Source organism: Aythya ferina (assembly GCF_964211825.1).
Source record: "Aythya ferina genome assembly, contig: HAP1_SCAFFOLD_556, whole genome shotgun sequence".
Taxonomy (NCBI): domain Eukaryota; kingdom Metazoa; phylum Chordata; class Aves; order Anseriformes; family Anatidae; genus Aythya; species Aythya ferina.
The window spans coordinates 15033-37903 of NW_028181056.1; the positions used below are offsets into that span (position 1 = coordinate 15033).

General features: G+C 58.2%; 2 protein-coding genes across 2 annotated transcripts; both read right to left on the reverse strand.

The window, feature by feature from the left end:
• Nucleotides 1-27: 27 nt before the first annotated feature.
• Nucleotides 28-8887, reverse strand: CD2BP2 (CD2 cytoplasmic tail binding protein 2). Its single transcript, XM_084540400.1, has 8 exons — nt 8750-8887; nt 7823-7893; nt 6067-6175; nt 4653-4849; nt 3139-3333; nt 2187-2997; nt 1223-1308; nt 28-144 (listed from the first exon to the last, which is right to left on the reverse strand). The coding sequence occupies exons 2-8, from the start codon at nt 7889-7891 to the stop codon at nt 34-36; spliced, it is 1578 nt and encodes a 525-aa protein (XP_084396526.1). The 5' UTR covers nt 7892-7893; nt 8750-8887; the 3' UTR covers nt 28-33.
• Nucleotides 8888-9129: 242 nt separating this feature from the next.
• Nucleotides 9130-22269, reverse strand: LOC311429304 (uncharacterized protein). Its single transcript, XM_084540397.1, has 9 exons — nt 20399-22269; nt 19313-19412; nt 18498-18605; nt 18299-18405; nt 17182-17296; nt 15875-15940; nt 14748-14937; nt 12681-12835; nt 9130-9723 (listed from the first exon to the last, which is right to left on the reverse strand). Exons 1-9 carry the CDS (start codon nt 22195-22197, stop codon nt 9706-9708), a joined length of 2658 nt encoding a protein of 885 aa, XP_084396523.1. The 5' UTR covers nt 22198-22269; the 3' UTR covers nt 9130-9705.
• Between the last annotated feature and the right edge of the window lie 602 nt (nt 22270-22871).

Below are 22871 nucleotides of genomic sequence, written 5' to 3' on the forward strand. Positions count from 1 at the left end.
TTGGGGCCGTTTCCTGGGATTTTGGGGCCGGGGTCACGTGTAGAGGGTGAAGTCGATGCGGGCGGAGCTGTAGAAGGGGCCGGGGGGGCTGCGGGCGCGGCGGCACAGGACCCCCCCCCCAAAATAGCCCTGATCCACCCAGGCCTGCGGGAGGAAAAGGGGGGGGTGAGCACCCCAAAAACGGGGAGTCCACCCCAAAAACGGGGGGTCCCAGACCCGTTTTGGGCGGTTCTGACCCGATTTGCACGGATTTTGACCCGTTTTGGCCCCCAGCGCAGCTTTTAGGGTCCCCAACCCAATTTGGGGCGGTTTTGACCCAATTTGTGGCGGTTTTGACCCAATTTGTGGCGGTTTTGACCCAATTTCTGGCATCCTCGACCCGATTTTTGGCACCTTTGACCCAATTTTTGGCATTCTCGCCCCAAATTTCTTCCCCTTGACCCAACTTTTAGCGCCTTTGACCCAATTTTTGGCATTCTCGCCCCAAATTTCTTCTCCTTGACCCAACTTTTAGCGCCTTTGACCCAATTTTTGCCACCCTTCACCCAATTTTCAGTGTCTTGAACCCAAATTTTGCCATCCTCAACCCAATTTTAGACATCCTCGACCTAAATTTGCCATTTTCAACCTTGTTTTTGGCATGTTTGACCCAATTTTTGACATTTTTGACCCAATTTTGGGGCCCCCACCCGACTTTTGGGTAACCAACCCAACTCTTGACATCCTCCACCCAACTTTTAACGATCCCGACCCAACTTTTGGGTCCCCAACCCCATTTTTGACGTTCCTGACCCAATTTTTGACGTTCCCGGCCCAATTTTTAATGTCCCCGACCCAATTTTTGACATTTTCGACCCAATTTTGGGGCCCCCACCCAACTTTTGGGTCCCAACCCAACTCTTGACATCTTCCACCCAACTTTTAATGATCCTGACCCAACTTTTGGGTCCCCAGCCCAATTTTTAACGTCCCCAACCCAATTTTTGACGTTCTCGACCCAATTTTTGACATTTTCGACCCAATTTTTGACATTTTTGACCCAATTTTGGGGCCTGCACCCAACTTCTGGGTCCCCAACCCCATTTTTAACATCCTCGACCCAACTTTTAATGATCCTGACCCAACTTTTAACATTCCCCAACCCAATTTTTGACGTTCCTGTCCCAATTCTTGACTTCCCTGACCCAAATTTTGACGTTTTCGACCCAAATTCGGCCCCCACCTGCATCTGGGCGCTGCTGAAGGGCCCGTAGAGCTGGGCGCTGCCTTCCTCCCACTTGTACTCCCACAGCACCTCGGGCGGCTCCGCTGCGGCCAAAAACACCCAAAATCACCCAAAATCACCCCAAAACGGCCGCGAAAAAAACACGGAATAACGTCGAGGGGTGAAAGGGACGGGAAAAGGCACAAAACGCCCCAAAAATGACCCAAAAGCAACAAAAAATGACGGAAAAGCGGGCGTGGAGGTGGAAGGAGAGAAAGGGTAAAATCAAAACCGGCGGAAAATGAACGGAAACGGTGAAAAACCCAAAAGTGGCAAAAAAAATGCGTAAAAATGGTCCAGAAAAACCCAAACCCGGCAATAAAATGGGGAAAAAAGGAAAAGAAAGGCAAGAAAACCACCCAAAACCCAACGAAAGCACCCAAAACCCAACCCAAGCACCCCAAAATCCTCCAAATCCCCCCCAAAACCCCCAAATCCCCCTCAAATCCCCCCGAAACTCCCAAATCCCCCCCAAATCACTGAATTCCCCCCAAATCCCCCCAAAACCCTCAAATCCCCTCCAATTTGCCCCCTATTTCCCCCCCAAAAAAACCAATTTCCCCCAAATCCCCCCAAAACTCCCAAATCCCCCCCAGTTTGCCCTCAATTTCCCCAAAAACCCCCATTTTCTCCCCCAAAACCCCCAATTTCCCCCAAATCCCCCCCAATTTGCCCCCAAATTTCCCGAAAACCCCCAAATCCTTCCCAAATCCCCCCAAACCCCCCCAAATTCCCCAATTCCCCCCAAATCTCCCCAAACTCCCCCAAACCTCCCCCAAATCCTGCAATTTCCCCCGAATCCCCCAATTTCCCCCCAAAATCCCCCCCAAATCCCCCAATTCCCCCCAAACCTCCCCCAAATCCCCCAATTTCCCCCAAAACCCCCTTTTTTCCCCCAAAACCCCCCCCAAACCCCCCTCACCTTCCTCCTCCTCCTCTTCCTCTCCCCCCGGAGCTCCACCTTCGATACCACCACCGATGACGTCATCAATGACATCACCACCACCGCTGACGTCACCATCGCCGATGACATCATCGGTGACGTCATCGGTGACGTCATCGCGCAGGGCCTGGAGGCGGAGCCGGAGCCTCTCCCTGCTCTCCTGGTAGACCCCCAGCAGCCCCCTCCCCACCAGCGCGTCCGCCAGCTCCACCAGGCGCTCCAGCCGGCCTTCGGCCTCAGCATCATCATCATCATCATCATCCTCGTCATCTTCGGCCTCGTGGCCTCCTCTTCCTCCTCCTCCTCTTCCTCCTCCTCCTCTTCCTCCTCCTCCTTCCCGGCCTCCTCTTCCTCGCAGTTTCCCTGATCTTGTGCCTTCCTCCTCCTCCTCCTCATCTTCGGCCTCGCGGCCTCCTCCTCTTCCTCTTCTTCCTCCTCCTCCTCCTCCTCCTCTTCCTCCCTGGTCTCTTCTTCCTCCTCGCTGCCTCCTCTCCTCCTCCTCCTCTTCTTCGGCCTCACCCCCCAGCCTTCCTCCTCCTCCTCCTCCTCCTCCTCTTCCTCGCTGCCTCTCCTCCTCCTCTTCGGCCTCACCTCCTCCTCCTCCTTTCTTCCTCCTCACCTCCTCCTCCTCCTCTTCGGCCTCACCTCCTCCTCCTCTTCCTCCTCCTCTTCCTCGCTTCCTCTCCTCCTCCTCTTCTTCGGCCTCACCCCCCAGCCTTCCTCCTCCTCTTCCTCCTCGCTTCCTCTCCTCTTCCTCCTCCTCCTCTTCGGCCTCACCTCCTCCTCCTCTTCCTCCTCCCCCCCCCAGCCTTCCTCCTCCTCCTCCTCCCCCCCCCTCCTCCTCCTCTTCAGCCTCCCCCCCCCTCCCTCCTCCTCCTCCTCCTCCTCCTCCCCCCCCCGCCCTTCCTCCCCCTCCTCCCCGTCCCCCCCCCGCCCCTCCCCCGCCCCGCGGCCTTCCTCCCCGTCCCCTCCTCCTCTTCCTCGCCCCCCCCATGCGGCGCAGGGCCCCCCCCACGGTCTCCCCGGGGCGCAGCAGCCCCAGGGCCCCCCTCAGCAGCACCCCCAGGGGGGGCGGGGGGGGGGCGGGGGGCGAGGGGGGGCGGGGGGGGCGGGGCCGGATCTGCATCTGCAAGGGGGGGGGGTTAATTGCCTTAATTAATTAATTGCCTTAATTAATTGCCTTAATTAATTGCCTTAATCCTCTATTGCCCCTGTTGACCCCCCCATGTTAATTAACCCCATTATCCCCCCCATTAACCCCCCCAATTAACCCCATTACCCCCAATTAACCCCCCCGTGCTAATTAACCCCATAATTACCCCCCCAATTAACCTTATTACCCCCCAATTAACCCCATTACCCCCTAATTAGCCCCCCAATTAACCCCTCCATGCTAATTAACCCCATTACCCCCCCGTTAACCCCACTATCCCCCTAATTAACCCCCCCAATTAACCCTATTACCCCCTAATTAACCCCATCACCCCCTAATTAGCCCCCCCAATTAACCCCCCCATATTAATTAACCCTATTACCCCCTCATTAACCCCACTACCCCCCCCATTAGCTCCAGTAACCCCCTAATTGACCCCCCAATTAACTGTTACCCCCTCTAATTAACCTCATTACCCCCCAATTAACCCCATTACACCCTAATTAACACCACAATTAACCCTATTACCCCCCCCGACCCCATAACCCCCCCGTGACCCCATAACCCCCCATTTCCCCTATAACCCCATTCCCCCCATTCCCCCCCAATTCCCCCAATTCCCTATAACCCCCCCTGACCCCACAACCCCCCCCGACCCCACAACCCCCCCAATTCCCCCATAACCCCCCATGACCCCATAACCCCCCCCCGACCCCATAACCCCCCCCTGACCCTATAACCCCCCCCGACCCCATAACCCCCCCAATTCCCCTATAACCCCCCCATTTCCCCTATAACCCCATTCCCCCCAATTCCCCCCATTCCCCCCAATTTCCCCCAATTCTCCCAATTCCCTATAACCCCCCTTGACCCCATAACCCCCCCCATTTCCCCCATAACCCCCCCCTGACCCTATAACCCCCCATTTCCCCTATAACCCCATTCCCCCCAATTCCCCCCATTCCCCCCATTCCCCCCCAATTCCCCCAATTCCCTATAACCCCCCCCGACCCCATAACCCCCCCCGTGACCCCATAACCCCCCCATTTCCCCTATAACCCTATTCCCCCCATTTCCCCCCAATTTCCCCCAATTCCCTATAACCCCCCCTGACCCCATAACCCCCCCCCGACCCCATAACCCCCCCAATTCCCCTATAACCCCCCCATTTCCCCTATAACCCTATTCCCCCCATTTCCCCCCAATTTCCCCCAATTCCCTATAACCCCCCCTGACCCCATAACCCCCCCGTGACCCCATAACCCCCCCCCGACCCCATAACCCCCCCTGACCGTGCCGATGGAGTCGAGCCATGGGTCGGGGGGGGGCTGGGGGTGGGCCCGGTAGTGGCCGTGGCGGTCGAAGGCGCCGGCGCTCAGCTCCTCCCGAAGGTCAAACGGGGTCAGGGGGGGGCCCCCGGCATCGCCCCCCCACCCCCCTTCGGCCTCAGCTTCGTCTTCATCAGCACAGGGACCCAGAGCCGACAGGGCTGGGGGAAAAAGGGATAAAAGGGGAAAAAAAGGGAAATAGGGGAAAAAGGGGAAAAATTTAAAAAAGAGGGAAAAAATGAAAAAAAAGGGAAAAAAGGGAAAAAGGGGGAAAAAGGGGAAAAGGGAAAAAGGGAAAAAGGGAAAAAAAGGAAAAAGGAAAAAAGGGAAAAAAGGAAAAAAAAAAAGAAAATAGAAATAAAGAAAAAGAAAAAAGGAAAAAAGAAAAAAAAAGGAAAAAAAGAAAAAAAAGGAAAAAAGGGATAATAAGGGATAAAAGGGAAAAAGGGAAAAAAGGAAAGAAAGGGGAAAAAGGGGAAAAAGGGGAAAAAGGGGAAAAAGGGAAAAAGAAAAGAAAAAAAAAGGAAAAAGGAAAAAAAGGAAAAAAAAGGGAAATAGAAAAGAAAAAAAAGGACAAAAAAAGAAAAAAGGAAAAAGGGAAATAGAAAAAAAAAGGAAAAAAAAGAAAAAAAAAGAAAAAAAAAGAAAAGAAAAATAAAAAAAAAGAAAAAAAGAAAAAAGAAAAGAGAAAAAGAAAAAAAGGATAAAAAGGAAAAAGAAAAAAAGGAAAAAAAGAGAAAAGGAATAAAAGAAAAAAAGGAAAAAAGAAAAAAAAAGAAAAAAAAAGAAAGAAAAAGAAAAAAAAGAAAAAAATGAAAAAAAACAGGAAAAAAGGAAAAAAAAAAAACAGGGAAAAAACACGAAAAAAAATAATAGGAAAAAAAACACAGAGGAAAGCAACAAGAAACAAACAGAAAAAAAAAAAAAAAAAAACATTAAAACCCACAAAAAAAAATAAATACCCATGAAACCCCATCAAAACCCCACATCACCTCATAGTGCCCCATAGCCACCCCATAACACCCTATAGGACCCCATAGCCACCCTATAACACCCCCTCTGACCCCATAAACCCCCCCATGACCCCATAACCCCCCCCATGACCCCATAACCCCCCCTATGACCCCATATCACCCCATAGCCACCCCATAACACCCCATATGACCCCATAACCCCCTCTCTGACCCCATAACCCCCCCATGACCCCATAACCCCCCATATCGCCCCATGGCTACCCCAAATGACCCCATAGCCCCCCTATAACACCCCATAGCCCCCCATATGACCCCATATCCCCCCATATCACCCCATAACCCCCCCCCTGACCCCATAACCCCCCCCCTGACCCCATAACCCCCCCGACCCCATAACCCCGCACCGTGCAGCTGCTGTGGGGCCAGCTCCCCGCCGTCGTCGTCGTCGTCGTCCTCGTCGCTGTCCAGGGACGGCTTCCCCGAAAAGCGGCTCCCGGGGCCGCCCAGCGCCTCCTGCGACCCCATAAGAGACCCCAGAGACCCCACAGAACCCATGGGGACCCCACAGACCCCATAGAGACCCCACAGACCCCATAGAGACCCCACAGACCCCATAGAGATCCATAGAAACCCATAGAGACCCCACAGACCCCATAGAGACCCCACAGACCCCGCAGACCCCATAGAACCCATAGAGACCCCACAGACCCCACAGAACCCATGGGGACCCCACAGATCCCATAGAACCCATGGGGACCCCACAGACCCCATAGAACCCATGGGGACCCCACAGACCCCATAGAGACCCTACAGACCCCATAGTGCCCCATAGACCCCATAGAGACCCACAGACCCCACAGCGACCCCATAAGAGACCCTCAGAGACCCCACACACCCCGTAGAACCCATGGGGACCCCACAGACCCCATAGAGACCCATAGACCCCATAGAGACCCCACAGACCCCATGGGGACCCCATAGAGACCCACGGACCCCATAGAGACCCATGGAGACCCCATAAGAGACCCCACAGAGACCCCATAACACCCCACAGTACCCCATAGCACCCCAAATCTGCCCCATAGCACCCCAAATCCACCCCATAGCCCCCAAATCCACCCCACAGACCCCAAATCTGCCCCATAGCACCCCAAATCCGCCCCATAGCGCCCCAAATCCGCCCCACAGACCCCAAATCCGCCCCATAGACCCCAAATCTACCCCATAGACCCCCAAATCTGCCCCATAGACCCCAAATCCGCCCCATAGTGCCCCAAATCCACCCCACAGCCCCCTATATCCACCCCATAAACCCCAAATCTGCCCCATAGCGCCCCAAATCTGCCCCACACCCACCCCATAGACCCCAAATCCGCCCCATAGCACCCCAAATCCACCCCATAGCCCCCCAAATCTGCCCCATATCCACCCCATAGCCCCCCATATCCACCCCATAGACCCCAAATCCACCCCATAGCGCCCCAAATCTGCCCCATAGCCCCCTATAACCACCCCATAGCGCCCCATATCCACCCCATAGACCCCAAATCCGCCCCATAGCACCCCAAATCCGCCCCACAGCCCCCCATATCCACCCCATAAACCCCAAATCCACCCCATAGACCCCAAATCCACCCCATTGACCCCAAATCTGCCCCACACCCACCCCATAGCCCCCCATATCCACCCCATAGCGCCCCAAATCCACCCTATAGACCCCAAATCCGCCCCATAGCGCCCCAAATCCACCCCATAGACCCCAAATCCACCCCAAATCCGCCCCATAGCCCCCAAATCTGCCCCATATCCACCCCATAGTGCCACAAATCCACCCCATAGACCCCCAAATCTGCCCCATATCCACCCCATAGCCCCCCATATCCACCCCATAGCGCCCCAAATCCACCCCATAGACCCCAAATCCACCCCATAGACCCTAAATCCGCCCCATAGACCCCAAATCCGCCCCAAATCCACCCCATAGACCCCAAATCCACCCCATAGCGCCACAAATCCACCCCATAGACCCCAAATCTGCCCCACACCCACCGCATAGCCCCCCAAATCCGCCCCATAGACCCCAAATCCGCCCCATATCCACCCCACAGACCCCAAATCCACCCCATAGCCCCCCCCCGCCCCATAGCGCCCCCCCCTCACCCTCTTGCGGGGGGGCCCCGGCTCCTCCTCGTCCTCCAGGTCCTCGAAGGTCACTTTGCGCTTGGACATGGCTGCAATTAGTCCCTAATTAGCGCTAATTAACCCTAATTAACCCCTAATTAATCCCCTTAAGCACCACAGCCCCTAATTAGCCCCCCCATAACGAAGGCAGAGCTAATTAAAACCCGCTGCTGCCCCCCAACACCCGCTATCCCCCCCCAGAGCTTAATTAGTGCCCCCCCCCGGCCCTAATTAACCCCCACAGGTGCTAATTAACACGCTGGAGAGCCCAATGAGCCCCCCCAGTCCCTAATTAGCCCCCCCAGGCCCTAATTAGCCCCCCCCAGTCCCTAATTAGCCCCCCCCAGTCCCTAATTAGCCCCCCCGACCCTAATTAGCCCCCCCTTGACCTTAATTAACCCCACCTCGACCCCCAATTAACCCCTTTGATCCCTAATTAACCCCCTTGATCCTTAATTAGCCCTCCTTGACACTAATTAGCCTCCTTTGAAGCCCTAATTAACCCGCCTTGAGCTACAACTAACCCCCCCGAGCATTAATTAGCCTCCCCAAACCCTAATTAACCCCCCCGATCCCTAATTAACCCCCCTAGGCTCCAATTAACCCCTTCAGCCCCCTCTTAACACCCCCAAAGCCGCTAATTAACCCCCCAAATCGCAAATTAACCCCCTGCAAGCCCCAATTACCTCCCCCCGGACCCTAATTAACCCCCCGACCCTAATTAACCCCCCCAAGGCCCTAATTAACCCCCTCACGACCCCAATTAACCCCCCTGCTCCCTAATTAACCCCCTAGGCTCCAATTAACCCCCCTCAGACCTTAATTAACGCCCCTCCGACCCTAATTAACCCCTCGAGCCCCTACTTTGCATATGCAAATGAGCCCCGGCCGGCCGGGGCCGCTCACCCGGCGCCGCCGCCGCTCTCCACAGCAGGCCGGAAGTAGAACTCGGCGCCGACTTCCGGTTTCCGCCGAGGGCGGGCGGAAGTGACGCCAAGGCCGGGCGGAAGCGCCTCCGGGGCCGGCGTCGCGGGGCTGGCAGCTCTTAAAGGCGCCGCGTCCCGAATTTTTAGCCCCTCCCCCAGTCCCTGAGACCCCCCCCAAACCCCTCAAAAACCCCGAAATCGCCCCAAAAATCCCCCCTGCCCCCCCCCATCCCCTCCTGGACCCCTTAAAACCGCCCCTCCCCCACCCAGGACCCCCAAAGCCACTCCCCCTCCCAAAGCCACGCCCCTCCCTTAAGCCACGCCCCTCCCTAAGCCCCGCCCCCTAAAAAAGAGGCGGGCTCCTTCTGGGCCGTTTTTTGCCGGTTTTCACCCAAAAAAGAACCCGGGGGGGATGGGGGAGGGGAGAAGGGGGCGGGGTCAGGGGAGGGGGCGGAGTCTGTTAAATAAGCGGGGGCGGGGCCAGGCGGCTGTCAATCAAAGAGGGGCAAGGAAGGGGAGCTGTCAATCAAAAGGGGGGCTGTCAATCAACCCGGGCTGTCAATCAAATGGAGCTGTCAATCAACCGGAGCTGTCAATTAACTCGAGCTGTCAATCAAGTGGAGCTGTCAATCAAACCGGGCTGTCAATCAACCGGAGCTGTCAATCACCGGCTGCTGTCAATCAGGGGCTGTTACTTGATGAGTTGTCAATCAAACGGAGCTGTCAATCAAATGGAGCTGTCAATCAAGGGCTGACTGGAGTGTCAATCGAGGAGGGGCTGTCAATCAAACTGAGCTGTCAATCAAACTGAGCTGTCAATCAGGTGGAGCTGTCAATCAGCCGGGGCTGTCAATCAGCCGGGGCTGTCAATCATCCGAGCCGGTGTTAGGGGGAGCTGTCAATCCGAGCTGTCAATCACAGGCGTCAGTCGGCCAATCAGAGGGTGAGGCGGGGCTGTCAATCAAAGGGGAGAGCTGTCAATCACGGGAAGCTGTCAATCAAAGCAAACTGTCCATCAAGAGGGCTGTCAATCACAGCTGTCAGTCACATGGAGCTGTCAATCATAGTGACATCAATCTAATTGAGCTGTCAATCAAACTTATCCCTAAATCTGAGCTGTCAATCAAAGGGATATCAATCAAATTGAGCTGTCAATCAAAGTGACATCAATCAAATTGAGCTGTCAATCAAACTTAACCCTAAAACTGAGCTGTCAATCAAAGGGATATCAATCAAATTGAGCTGTCAATCAAGAGTATATCAGTCAAATTGAGCTGTCAATCAAAGGGATATAAATCAAATAGAGCTGTCAATCAAAGCTATACATCAAATTGAGCTGTCAATCAAGACTATATCAATCAAATTGAGCTGTCAATCAAATATATCAATCAATTTGAGCTGTCAATCAAACATCCAACACTCCAAGGGGGCTGTCAATCAATCCTATCCATCAAATGGAGCTGTCAATCAAACCTGTTCATCAAAATGAGCTGTCAATCAAAGGGATATCAATCAAATTGAGCTGTCAATCAAATCTATCCATCAAATGGAGCTGTCAATCAAAGACCTATCAATAAACCCCAGCTGCCAATCATCCCGCCAGCCCCGCCCCCCGCCCCCTCCAGCCAATCCCGGCTCACTCACCGGCCCCTCCTCAGCGGGGGGGGTCTCTGGCCGCGGGGGGGGGGTCCTGGTCCGCCGCCCCCCCCCCCCCTTTGCGCCTCCCCTGCAGCCGCTCCCGGCACCGCTCCAGCAGCCCCCTGCGACCCCCCCCCAATTTGGGGGGCTCCTTCTCCCCCTGGGCCCCCCCCTCGAATTTCGGGGCCCCCCCCTCCCCTTGGGACCCCCCCCCAAATTCCAGGGGTCCCTTTTCCCCCTGCGCCCCCCCCCCGAATTCCTGGGCTCCCTGGGGACCCCCCCCCAATTTGGGGGTCTCCCCACCCCCCTGCGCCCCCCCCCCTAATTTCGGGGCTCCCATCTCCCCCGGGGACCCCTCCCCAATCGGGGGGGGCTCCTTCAAACCCGGGGCCCCCCCCCCAAATTTCTGGCCCCCCACCCCCCCCTCAGCCCCCTCCCCAATCGGGGGGGGCTCCTTCAAATCTTGAGACCCCCCCCCAAATTTGGGGTCACCCACCCCCCCCTCAGCCCCCTCCCCAATCGGGGGGGGCTCCTTCAAACCCTGCCCCCCCCCCCCAAATTTCTGGCCCCCCGACCCCCCCGCGGCCCCCTCCCCGACTTTTAGGGACCCCCCCGGGAATTGGGGGGGGGGGGGCTCGCCCCCCCCGGCCCCCCCCCGGCGGATGGCGCGGGCCCCGTGGAGGCTGGGGGGGGGGGGGCGCTGCAGCTCCCCCCGCGTCTGCCGCCAGCGCCGCAGCTGCGCCCCCCGCTCCCGCTCGATCAGCGCCTCCGACACCGGCAGCGACGTCACCTGGGGGGGGGGGACCCCAAAAAAATATGACCCCCGTCACCCCAAAACCGTCCCGACCCCAAAGCTGTCCCGACCCCAAAGCTGTCCCGACCCCAAAACAGCCTGACCCTATAACAGCCTGACCCTATAACCCCTTGACCCTATAAAGCCCTTGACCCTATAATCCCCTTGACCCTATAACCCCTTGACCCTATAACCCCTTGATCCTATAACCTCATGACCCTATAACCTCATGACCCTATAACCCCTTGACCCTATAACCCCTTGATCCTATAACCTCATGACCCTATAACCTCATGACCCTATAACACCTTGACCCTATAAGCCCTTGACCCTATAACCCCATGACCCTATAAAGCCCTTGACCCTATAACCCCTTGACCCTATATAACCCCTTGACCCTATAATCCCCTTGACTCTATAACCTCATGACCCTATAAAGCCCTGACCCTATAAAGCCCTGACCCTATAACCCCTTGACCCTATAACCCCTTGACCCTATATAACCCCTTGACCCTATAATCCCCTTGACTCTATAACCTCATGACCCTATAAAGCCCTGACCCTATAAAGCCCTGACCCTATAAAGTCCTGACCCTATAACCCCTTGACCCTATAATACCCCGACCCTATAACCCCTTGACCCTATAAACCCCTGACCCTATAAACCCCTGACCCTATAAACCCCTGACCCAATGACCCCTCAACCCCACAACCCCTTGACCCCAAACCCCAAACCCATTGACCCCATAACCCCATACCCCTTGACCCCAAACCCCTTGACCCCAAACCCCAAATCCTTAACCCCAAACCCCTTCACCCCTTGACCCCAAACCCTATAACCCTTGACCCCAAACCCCTTAACCCTTGACCCCAAACCCCTTCACCCCTTGACCCCTTGACCCCATGACCCCTTGACCCTTTGACCCCAAACCCCATAACCCCAAACCCCTTCAACCCTTGACCCCATGACCCCTTGACCCCAAACCCCTTCACCCCAACCCCCATGACCCCTTGACCCCATGACCCATAACCCCTTCACCCCACAACCCCTTGACCCCAAACCCCAAACCCCTTGACCCCAAACCCCATAACCCTTCACCCCATGACCCCTTGGCCCCTCGACCCCAAGACCCCTTGACCCCATACCCCTTGACCCCAAACCCCAAACCCCTTGACCCCTTGACCCCAAACCCTTAACCCAAACCCCCAAACCCCTTGACCCCAAACCCCAAACCCTTAACCCCAAACCCCTTAACCCCTTGACCCCATGACCCCATAACCCTTGACCCCAAACCCCAAACCCCTTGACCCCATGACCCCAAATCCCAAACCCCTTAACCCCTTGACCCCAAACCCCAAACCCCTTGACCCCAAACCCCTTAACCCCTTGACCCCAAACCCCAAACCCCTTGACCCCAAACCCCAAACCCCTTGACCCCATGACCCCATAACCCTTGACCCCTTGACCCCGTGCCCCCACCTGCTGCACCAGGAGGTCCTCGTGCAGGGCGGTGCCGGGGGCGCTGCGCAGGCGCTCCATGGTCTCGTACATCCCCTGGCAGCTCCGCAGCTTCTCGGGGCTGCCCAGCGCCTGCCGCAGCAGCACCAGCCCCACGCGGAACATGATCTTCACCCCTGGGGGGGGACGGGGAGGGGGTCAGGGGGACCCTACAACACCTTGAGCCTACAAACGGGGGAGCCCGGACCCCAAAATGTACAGGGAATGCAATGGGAACGCAACGGGAACCAAGATTTGGGGACTACGCTCAACAATTTATGGAAAACCCAATGGGAACCCAAAAAAAACCCAACAGGAACCCAACAGAAACCCCATGGAGAACCCACCAAGAACCCCATGAGGACCCCCATTGACAACCCGGACCCCAAAACCCATGGGGAACCCAATGGGAACCCAATAGGAACTCAACGGGAACCAAGATTTGGGGACTACGCTCAACAATTTATGGAAAACCCAATGGAAACCCAACAAAAACCCAACGGGAACCCAACAGAAACCCCATGGAGAACCCACCAAGAACCCCATTGACCCCCCCATTGGCCACCCAGACCCTAAAACCCATTGGGAACCCAACAGGAAACCAACGGGAACCAAGATTTGGGGACTACGCTCAACAATTTATGGGAAACCCAATGGGAACCCAACAAAAACCCAACAAGAACCCAAAAGAAACCCCATGGAGAACCCACCAAGAACCCCATGAGGACCCCCATTGACAACCCGGACCCCAAAACCCATGGGGAACCCAATGGGAACCCAACGGGAACCAAGATTTGGGGACTACGCTCAACAATTTATGGAAAACCCAACAGGAACCCAACAGGAACCCAATGAGAACCCCATGGAGAACCCACCAAGAACCCCATGGGGGTCCCCGTTGACCACCCGGACCCCAAAACCCATGGGGAACCCAATGGGAACCCAATAGGAACTCAACGGGAACCAAACGGGAACCAAGATTTGGGGACTACGCTCAACAATTTATGGGAAACCCAATGGGAACCCAACAAAAACCCAACGGGAACCCCATGGAGAACCCACCAAGAACCCCATTGGTGCCCCATTGGCCACCCAGACCCCAAAACCCAACAGGAACCCAATGGGAACCCACCGGGAACCCCATAGGGACCTCAAATGGACCCCCAAACCCCAAAACCCTATAAAGAACCCAATGGGAACCCACCTAGAACCCTACAGAGAACCCACCTAGAACCCCATAGGGACCCCCAATGACCCCCAAATCAAAAACCCAATGAAGAACTCAACGGGAACCCAACGGGAACCCCATAGGGACCCCAAATGAACCCCCCAAACCCCAAAACCCTATAAACAACTTAACGGGAACCCACCTAGAACCCTACAGAGAACCCACCTAGAACCCCATAGGGACCCCCAATGACTCCCCAACCAAAAACCCAATGAAGAACCCAACGGGAACCCAACGGGAACCCCATAGGGACCCCAAATGGACCCCCAAAACCCCAAACCCTATAAAGAACCCAATGGGAACCCACCGGGAACCCTATGGAGAACCCACCTAGAACCCCATAGGGACCCCCAATGACCCCCCAACCAAAAACCCAATGAAGAACCCAACGGGAACCCCATAAGGACCCCAAATGGACCCCCCAAACCCCAAAACCCTATAAACAACTTAACGGGAACCCACCAGGAACCCTACAGAGAACCCACCTAGAACCCCATAGGGACCCCCAATGACCCCCCAACCAAAAACCCAATGAAGAACCCAACGGGAACCCAACGGGAACCCACTGGGAACCCCATAGGGACCCCAAATGAACCCCCCAAACCCCAAAACCCTATAAACAACTTAACGGGAACCCACCTAGAACCCTACAGAGAACCCACCTAGAACCCCATAAACCCCCCCCAAACCCCCTTAACCTCTCCCCGTTCCTCCCACGAATCATTTTAGGACGCGTCCCAGCGCCGCCCTTTCCTCGGCGAGCCCGGCTGGATTTTTGGGGCCAATTCCTGGGATTTTGGGGCTTTTTTTTTTTTTTTTACCTTCGCAGAAGAACATGTCCCAAACCCGCAGCACGGCGGCCCAGGGCAGGGAGCGGGCGAAGATGCACATGAACCACTCGGTCAGGTAGAGCACCGGCTCCACCCGGAACCGCCGCAGGTGCCGGTGGGCGGCGGGGGCGGCCCGGCGAAGCAGCGCCCCGAAAACCTCCCCGTCCAGCTGCACGGCCTCCTGGGGGGGCGGAGGGGAGAGGGTCAGGGCCCTACAAGGCCCTATAAGGCCCTACAAGGTCCTATAAAGTCCTATAAGGCCCTATAATACCCTATAAGGCACTATAAAGCTTTATAAGGCCCTATAACGCCCTAGAATGCCCTATAAGGCCCTATAATGCCCTATAAAGTCCTATAAGGCCCTATAATGTCCTACAAGGCCCTATAAAGCCCTATAAGGCCCTATAATGCCCTATAAAGTCCTATAAGGCCCTATAACGCCCTATAATGCCCTATAAGGCCCTATAAAGTCGTATAAGGCCCTATAATGCCCTACAAAGCCCTGTAAGGTCCTATAAGGCACTATAAGGCCCTACGAAGCCCTATAATGCCCTATAAGGCCCTATAATGCCCTATAAAGTCCTATAAGGCTCTATAATGCCCTACAAAGCCCTGTAAGGTCCTATAAGGCACTATAAGGCCCTATGAGGCACTATAAGGCCCTATAATGCCCTATGAGGCCCTACAAGGCCCTATAATGCCCTAAAAGGCCCTATAAGGCACTACAAGACCCTATAAGGCCCTATAATGCCCTATGAGGCCCTATAAGGCACTACAAGGCCCTATAAAGCCCTATAATGCCTTATAAGGCCATATAAGGCACTACAAGGCCCTATAAAGGCCCTACAAGGCCCTATAAGGCCCTACAAGACCCCATAAGACTCCATATGACCCCATCCAACTCCATAGGGCCCCATAGGGCCCCGTATTGCCTCATATGGCCCCGCAGGGCCCCATCTGACCCCATATGGCCCCGTAAGGCCCCATATGACCCCGTATGACCCCGTATGGCCCCATATGACCCCATAAGGCCCCGTATGACCCCATAAGGCCCCGTATGACCCCATAAGGCCCCGTAAGGCCCCATAAGGCCCTATATGGCCCCGTGTGCCGCTCACCAGGCCGGCGCTGTAGTACCCGGGCAGGTATTTGTCGCAGATCTGCACCAGGCACCAGAAGGCTTGCTGCGGGGGAAAAAGGGTCACCAGGGACCCCAAAACGGCCCCAATATGCCCCAAAATGGCCCCATGGCCCCAAACGGCCCCACATCCCCCTGGCCCCATGGCCCCAAAGTCACCCAATATGCCCCAAATGTCCCCAATATGCCCCAAATATCCCCATGTCCCCAAATGTCCCCAACACCCCAATACCCCAAATGTCCCCAATGTCCCCAACACCCCCAAAATGTCCCCAAATGCCTCCAAATGTCCCCAATATCCCCAAATGGCCCCAAATGGCCCCAAATGACCCCAATGTCCCCAAATGCCCCCCATTGTCCCCAAATGTCCCCAAAATGTCCCCAAATGTCTCCAAATGTCCCCAATACCCCCAAATGTCCCCAATGTCCCCAACACCCCCCAAATGTCCCCAAATGTCCCAAATATCCCCAAATGTCCCCAATATCCCCAAATATCCCCAACAACACCCCTAATGTCCCCCAAATGTCCCCAAATATCCCCAACACCCCCAAATGTCCCCAATATCCCCAATGTCCCCAACTGTCCCCAAAACCCACAGTGTCCCCAATGTCCCCAACGCCCCCAATGTCCCCAACGCCCCCAATCTCCCCAATACCCCCAATGTCCCCAACACCCCCAAAATGTCCCCAGTGCCCCAACAGCCCCAAAATGTCCCCAAATGTCCCCAATGTCCCAAATGTTCGCAAATGTCCCCAAAGTCCCCAAATGTCCCCAAATCCCCCAATACCCCCAAATGTCCCCAAATATCCCCAATACCCCCAAATGTCCCCAAATATCCCCAATATCCCCAAATGTCCCAAATATCCCCAAATATCCCACAATGTCCCCAACTACCCAAATGTCCCCAATCTCCCCAATATCCCCACTGTCCCCAAAAGTCCCCCAAAAGTCCCCAAATGTCCCCAACACCCCCAATGTCCCAAATGCCCCCAAATGTCCCCAACGCCCCAAATGTCCCAAATATCCCCAAATATCCCACAATGTCCCCAACTACCCAAATGTCCCCAATCTCCCCAACATCCCCAAATGTCCCCAACACCCCAAAAGTCCCCAAATGTCCCCAAAACATCCCCAAACGTCCCCAAATATCCCCAATATCCCCAAATGTCCCAAATATCCCCAAATATCCCACAATGTCCCCAACGCCCCCAATCTCCCCAATCTCCCCAACATCCCCAAATATCCCCAATGTCCCCAAATGTCCCCAAAACGTCCCCAAATGTCACCTCGGCGGGCATGTGCATGAGCAGGACGGCGGCGACGGGCGCCTGCGCCTGGCAGTACCCCTCCTGCGGCCGGTACACCGTGTAGGCCTTCAGGATGCGGTACAGGTCCTGCTGCCTGGGGGCGGGGCCAAAGGGGGGCGGGGCCGAGTGGGCGTGGTCAGCCCCGGGGGGCGTGGCCAGCCAGAAGGGGTGTGGTCGGCCCCGGGTCAGAGCGAATGGGATGAGAGGGGGTGAGGTTAAATGGGTATGGGAGGGTTGGGTGGGCGTGGCCATATCCAGGGGGCGTGGTCGGACACAGGGGGCGTGGTCAAGTGGGTGTGGTCAGCCCCGGGGGGCGTGGCCAGCCAGAAGGGGCGGGGTCAGCCCCAGGGCGAGGGGTCAGATGGAAAGGAGGTGGGCTGGGGTGGGTTGGGTGGGCGTGGCCAGCATCAAGGGGGCGTGGTCAACACCAGGGGGCGTGGTAGAGTGGGCGTGGTTAACCTCAGGGGGCGTGGTCAGTCAAAAGGGGCGGGGTCAGCCCCAGGGTCAAAGGGAATGGGATGAGAGGGGGTGAGGTCAAGTGGGCAAGGGAGGATTGGGTGGGCGTGGCCAGCTCCAGGGGGCGTGGTCAAGTGGGCGTGGTCATCCCCGGGGGGCGTGGCCAGCCAGAAGGGGCGGGGTCAGCCCCAGGGGGCAGGGTCAGATGGAAAGGAGGTGGGCTGGGGTGGGTTGGGTGGGCGTGGCCATCTTCAGGGGGCGTGGCCAGCTCCAAGGGGCGTGGCCAGACCCAGGGGGAGTGGCCTGTGATAAGTGGGCGTGTCCTCCCAAAGACCCCGCCCACCCCACGACTTAACTAAGGGAAGGGAGGGAGTAAAGGGGAGTGGCTCTGGCCCTAAGGGGCGTGGTTTTTCGAGGGCGTGGCTTTGTGGGCGTGGTCTAGAAGGGGGCGTGGCATGTAGAAAAGTGGGTGTGTCCTCCCAAAGACCCCGCCCACCCCAGGGCTTAACTAAGAGAGGGGAGGGAGAAAAGGGGAGTGGCTCTGGCCCTAAGGGGCGTGGTTTTTCGAGGGCGTGGCTTTGTGGGCGTGTCCCGGGGAGATGGGGGCGTGGCATGCAAATGAAGGGGGGCGTGTCCTCACCCGTGCCCGCCCCTGGCGGCGAACATCTCGTGGAAGGGGAACTGCCGGTGCAGGTCCTTCTCGATGGCCTCCAGCCAGCGCGCCTCCCCCGGCTGCCTCTCCAGCTCCTGCGGGGGGCGTGGCCCGGGTCAGCCCCGCCCCTTTAGGCCCCGCCCCTTTAGAGGCCACGCCCCTTTTCCCAATTGGCCCCGCCCCTCACCTGGAAGAGGCCCGGGTTGCGGTCCAGCAGCTCCTGGCTGGCCGAGAGCAGCTGCCAGGCGCGGGCGCGCAGCGAGGAGGGGATGCCCTTGCGGCAGCGCAGCTTCACCTGGGGGGCAACTGGGGCTTACTGGGAGGCACTGGGAGGCGCTGGGAGGTGCTTTGGGGAGTTGGGGGGCACTGGGAGAAGCCAGGAGCCAGTGGGAGGCAGTGGGAGCCAGCCACTGGGGGGCACTGGGAGGCGCTGGGGGGCACTGGGACTTACTGGGAGGCACTGGGGGGCACTGGGACTTACTGGGAGGCACTGGGAGGCACTGGGACTTACTGGGAGGCACTGGGAGGCACTGGGGGGAGTTGGGAGGCACTGGGAGGCAGCCACTGGGGGGCACTGGGACTTACTGGGAGGCACTGGGAGGTGCTGGGGGGCACTGGGGGGTACTGGGAGGCACTGGGATTTACTGGGAGGCACTGGGAGGCGCTGGGACTTACTGGGAGGCGCTGGGAGCCCTCTATAGGGCAGAAACCCCCCCAAAGACCCACTTATGGGGCAGGAGGACCCCTCTATGGGGCAGGGAATCCCCCCCAGGACCTCCTATGGGGCTGGAGGACTCATCTATGGGGCAGAACAACCCCACGGACCCCTCTATGGGGCAGAACCCCCCCAAAAGACCCACTTATGGGGCAGAAGAAGGCCTCTATGGGGCAGAAACCCCCCCAAATACCCACTTATGGGGCAGGAGGACCCCTCTATGGGGCAGGAGGATCTCTCTATGGGGCAGAAACCCCCCCAAAGACCCACTTATGGGGCCGCCCCACCTTCTGGTAGCGCCGCGCCAGCCACTTGTCCCAGTGGTTGAACATCTCCAGCCACTTCAGCTCCCGCTGCCGCGCCACGTCCACGGGCACCGAGCTCTCCCTGTGGGGCAGGCGGCGGGTTAGGGGGCTCCCGGCCCCATAGCGGACCCCCACGCCCCCCCAAAAAACAACCCTGTAAGTGTGGGGCCCGCCTGACCTCGATTAACCCCGAAATTTGGGGGTCCTGATGGGGTGGGGTGGGGAAATTGGGGGTCCTGAGGTTATGGGGTGGGGGAAAAGGGGGTCCTGATGCTATGGGGTGGGGAAATTTTGGGTTCTGAGGCTATGGGGTGGGGAAATTGGGGGTCCTGAGGCTATGGGGTGGGGAAATTAGGGGTCCTGAGGCTATGGGGTGGGGAAATTGGGGGTCCCGATGCTATGGGGTAGGGAAATTGGGGGTCCTGAGGCTATGGGGTAGGGAAATTGGGGGTCCCAATGCTATGGGATAGGGAAATTTGGGGTCCCGATGTTATGGGGTGGGGAAATTGGGGGTCCTGGGGTTATGGGGTAGGGAAATTGGGGGTCCTGAGGCTATGGGGTGGGGAAATTTTGGGTTCTGGGGCTATGGGGTGGGGAAATTTGGGGTTCCGAGGCTATGGGGTGAGGAAATTGGGGGTCCTGAGGCTATGGGGTGGGGAAAATGGGGGTCCCGACACTATGGGGTGGGGGAAAAGGGGGTCCCGAGGCTATGGGATAGGGAAATTTGGGGTCCCGATCTTATGGGGTAGGGAAATTTGGGGTCCTGATGTTATGGGGTGGGGAAACTTGGGGTCCCGAGGCTATGGGGTGGGGAAATTGGGGGTCCCAAGGCTATGGGGTGGGGAAATTGGGGGTCCTGAGGCTATGGGGTGGGGAAATTTGGGGTTCTGAGGCTATGGGGTGGGGAAAAAGGGGGTCCTGATGTTATGGGGTAGGGAAATTTGGGGTCCCGATGCTATGGGGTAGGGAAACTGGGGGTCGCGATGCTATGGGGTGGGGGAAAAGGGGGTCCTGATGCTATGGGGCTGGGGGAAAAGGGGTGTGGGGTCCCGTTTTGGGGTGACTCACGGCGTCTCGCAGTACTGGGTGCCCCCCAGGAAGCCGTAGCGGTCGGTGCGGCGGAAGGAGGGCCCGGCCAGCTCCGAATCGGAGCCCATGGAGCTGGCGTCGTCCGGGAAGGGCCCGCTCAGAGACTCCAGGGTCCCCGACAGGACGCTCACCGAGTCCAGGTCGCTCCCCCGGGGGCCCGGGATGCCCGGGCCCAGGCTGCTCTGCGAGCCCCGGGCCGGCCCGTTGGCCTCAAGATGGCCGCGGGAGAGGGGAGAGCCCAAGATGGCCGACGATGACGTCACGATGCTCTCCGTTGACCCCAAGATGGCCGCCGATGACGTCACGGTGGTGTCTGTTGGCTCCAAGATGGCCGACGTTGACGTCACGGTGCTGGCCGTTGACCCCAAGATGGCCGATGATGACGTCACAACGGTGTCTGTTGACTCCAAGATGGCCGACGTTGTGATAGGGGTGGTCTCTGGGTCCAAGATGGCCGACGATGACGTCACAACGGTGTCTGTTGACCCCAAGATGGCCGATGATGACGTCACGGTGGTGACCGTTGACCCCAAGATGGCCGACGATGACGTCACAACGGTGTCTGTTGACTCCAAGATGGCCGACGTTGTGATAGGGGTGGGATCTGGGTCCAAGATGGCCGCCGATGACGTCACAGTGGTGTCTGTTGGCTCCAAGATGGCCGACGTTGACGTCACGGTGGTGACCGTTGACCCCAAGATGGCTGACGATGACGTCACAGCAGTTTCTGTTGCATCCAAGATGGCCGACGTGGTGGTGGGGGCGGGATCTGGGTCCAAGATGGCCGCCGATGACGTCACAGTGGTGTCTGTTGGCTCCAAGATGGCCGACTTTGACGTCACGGTGCTGGCCGTTGACCCCAAGATGGCCGCCGATGACGTCACGGTGGTGTCGGTTGACCCCACGATGGCCGCCGATGACGTCACGCCGCTCTCCGGCCCCTCATTGGCCGGCCTCGCCTCCAAGATGGCCGCCGCGGAGGCCGCGCCGTCCTCATTGGCCGCGGTTGACCCCGCCCCGGCCTCCGTTGGCCTCCCATTGGCTCCCGGCTCCTCATTGGCCGTCGTTGACTTCCTGTTGGCTCCTGGCTCCTCATTGGCCGCCGCTGACCCCTTGGTGACCTCGGTTGACCCCTGGGTGACCCCGGTTGACCCCAAGATGGCCGCCGCCGACTTCCGGTCCCCCGCTGCCTCCTGATTGGCTGGCGTCGACCTCTTGGTGACCTCGGTTGACCCCTTGGTGACCTCGGTTGACCCCTCGGTGACCTCAGTTGACCCCTGGGTGACCTCCGTTGACCCCGCCTTGGCCTCCGTTGACCCCTGGGTGACCCCGGTTGACCCCTCGGTGACCCCGGTTGACCCCAAGATGGCCGCCGCCGACTTCCGCTCCTCTCCCGCCTCCTCATTGGCCGCCGCCGCCCTCACCTTGACCTCCGGTGACCCCTCGGTGACCTCCGGTGACCTCCCGGTGACCTCCGCTGACCCCTCGTTGACCTCCGCTGACCCCAACATGGCCGCCGCCGACTTCCTGCCCCCTCCCCTCTCCTCATTGGCCGCCTCCTCCGCCGCCCCGCAGCATCGCGGCCCCCGATTGGCCGCCTCCTCCTCCTCCCGCGGCCTCCTCAGGCCTCCCGGGGGACCCCCGGTTGACGGAGGCCCCTGATTGGCCGCCGCCCCCGGCCCCGCCGCCACCCCATTGGCCAGCGGCCTCCGCGGGGGGCCGGCGGCCATCTTGGGCCGGGGGGGGCGGGGCGGGGGCGCGGGGGGCCCGGTTTCCATGGCGACGAGCGACCCCCTCCCCGCCCCGCCGCCGCTCAGAGCCGCCGGAGGAGGCGGGGCCGGCCCAGGGAGGAAGCGGAAGCGGCGAGCAGGAGAAACGGCCGCCTATTGGCCGAGAAAAGGTGACGGGCGGAGAGAGCGGCCAATCAGGAAGCGCAGCGCGCCGGCCCGCCCCCCTACGGCCAATGGGAGGGGTTGGGGGTGGGGTTAGGCGGCGCGCGGCCAATCAGCGCGGCAGGAGCCGGCAGCCAATCGGAAGGAAGGAGGCGGAGCCAGGAGTTCCGGGCACGGCTTTTATTGGACCGCGCCCCGCCCCGCGGTTGCCAGGCAGCCGTTGCCATGGCAACCGCGCTCCCCCCGCCCCTCCCTGCTCGTTGTTGCCTAGCAACGCCTCACGGCCCCCTCCCGCCACACCCCAACACCCGCAGCTGATTGGCTGGCGGCGCCGCGGAGGGCGGGGCTGCCCGAAGCCACGCCCTTCCGTCCCTCCCGGAAGGGGGCGTAGTTTGCATGTGGCTCCGCCCACACGGCTCTGGCCCTGAAGGGATAAATGGGAGGGGGGGCAGCGGGGACCCCCCAAAAACCCCAAATCCCCCTCATTTTCCCCCAAAAAAGCCCTAAATCCCACCCAAATCCCCCCAAAAGTCCCAAATCCCACCCAAAAAGCCCCAAAT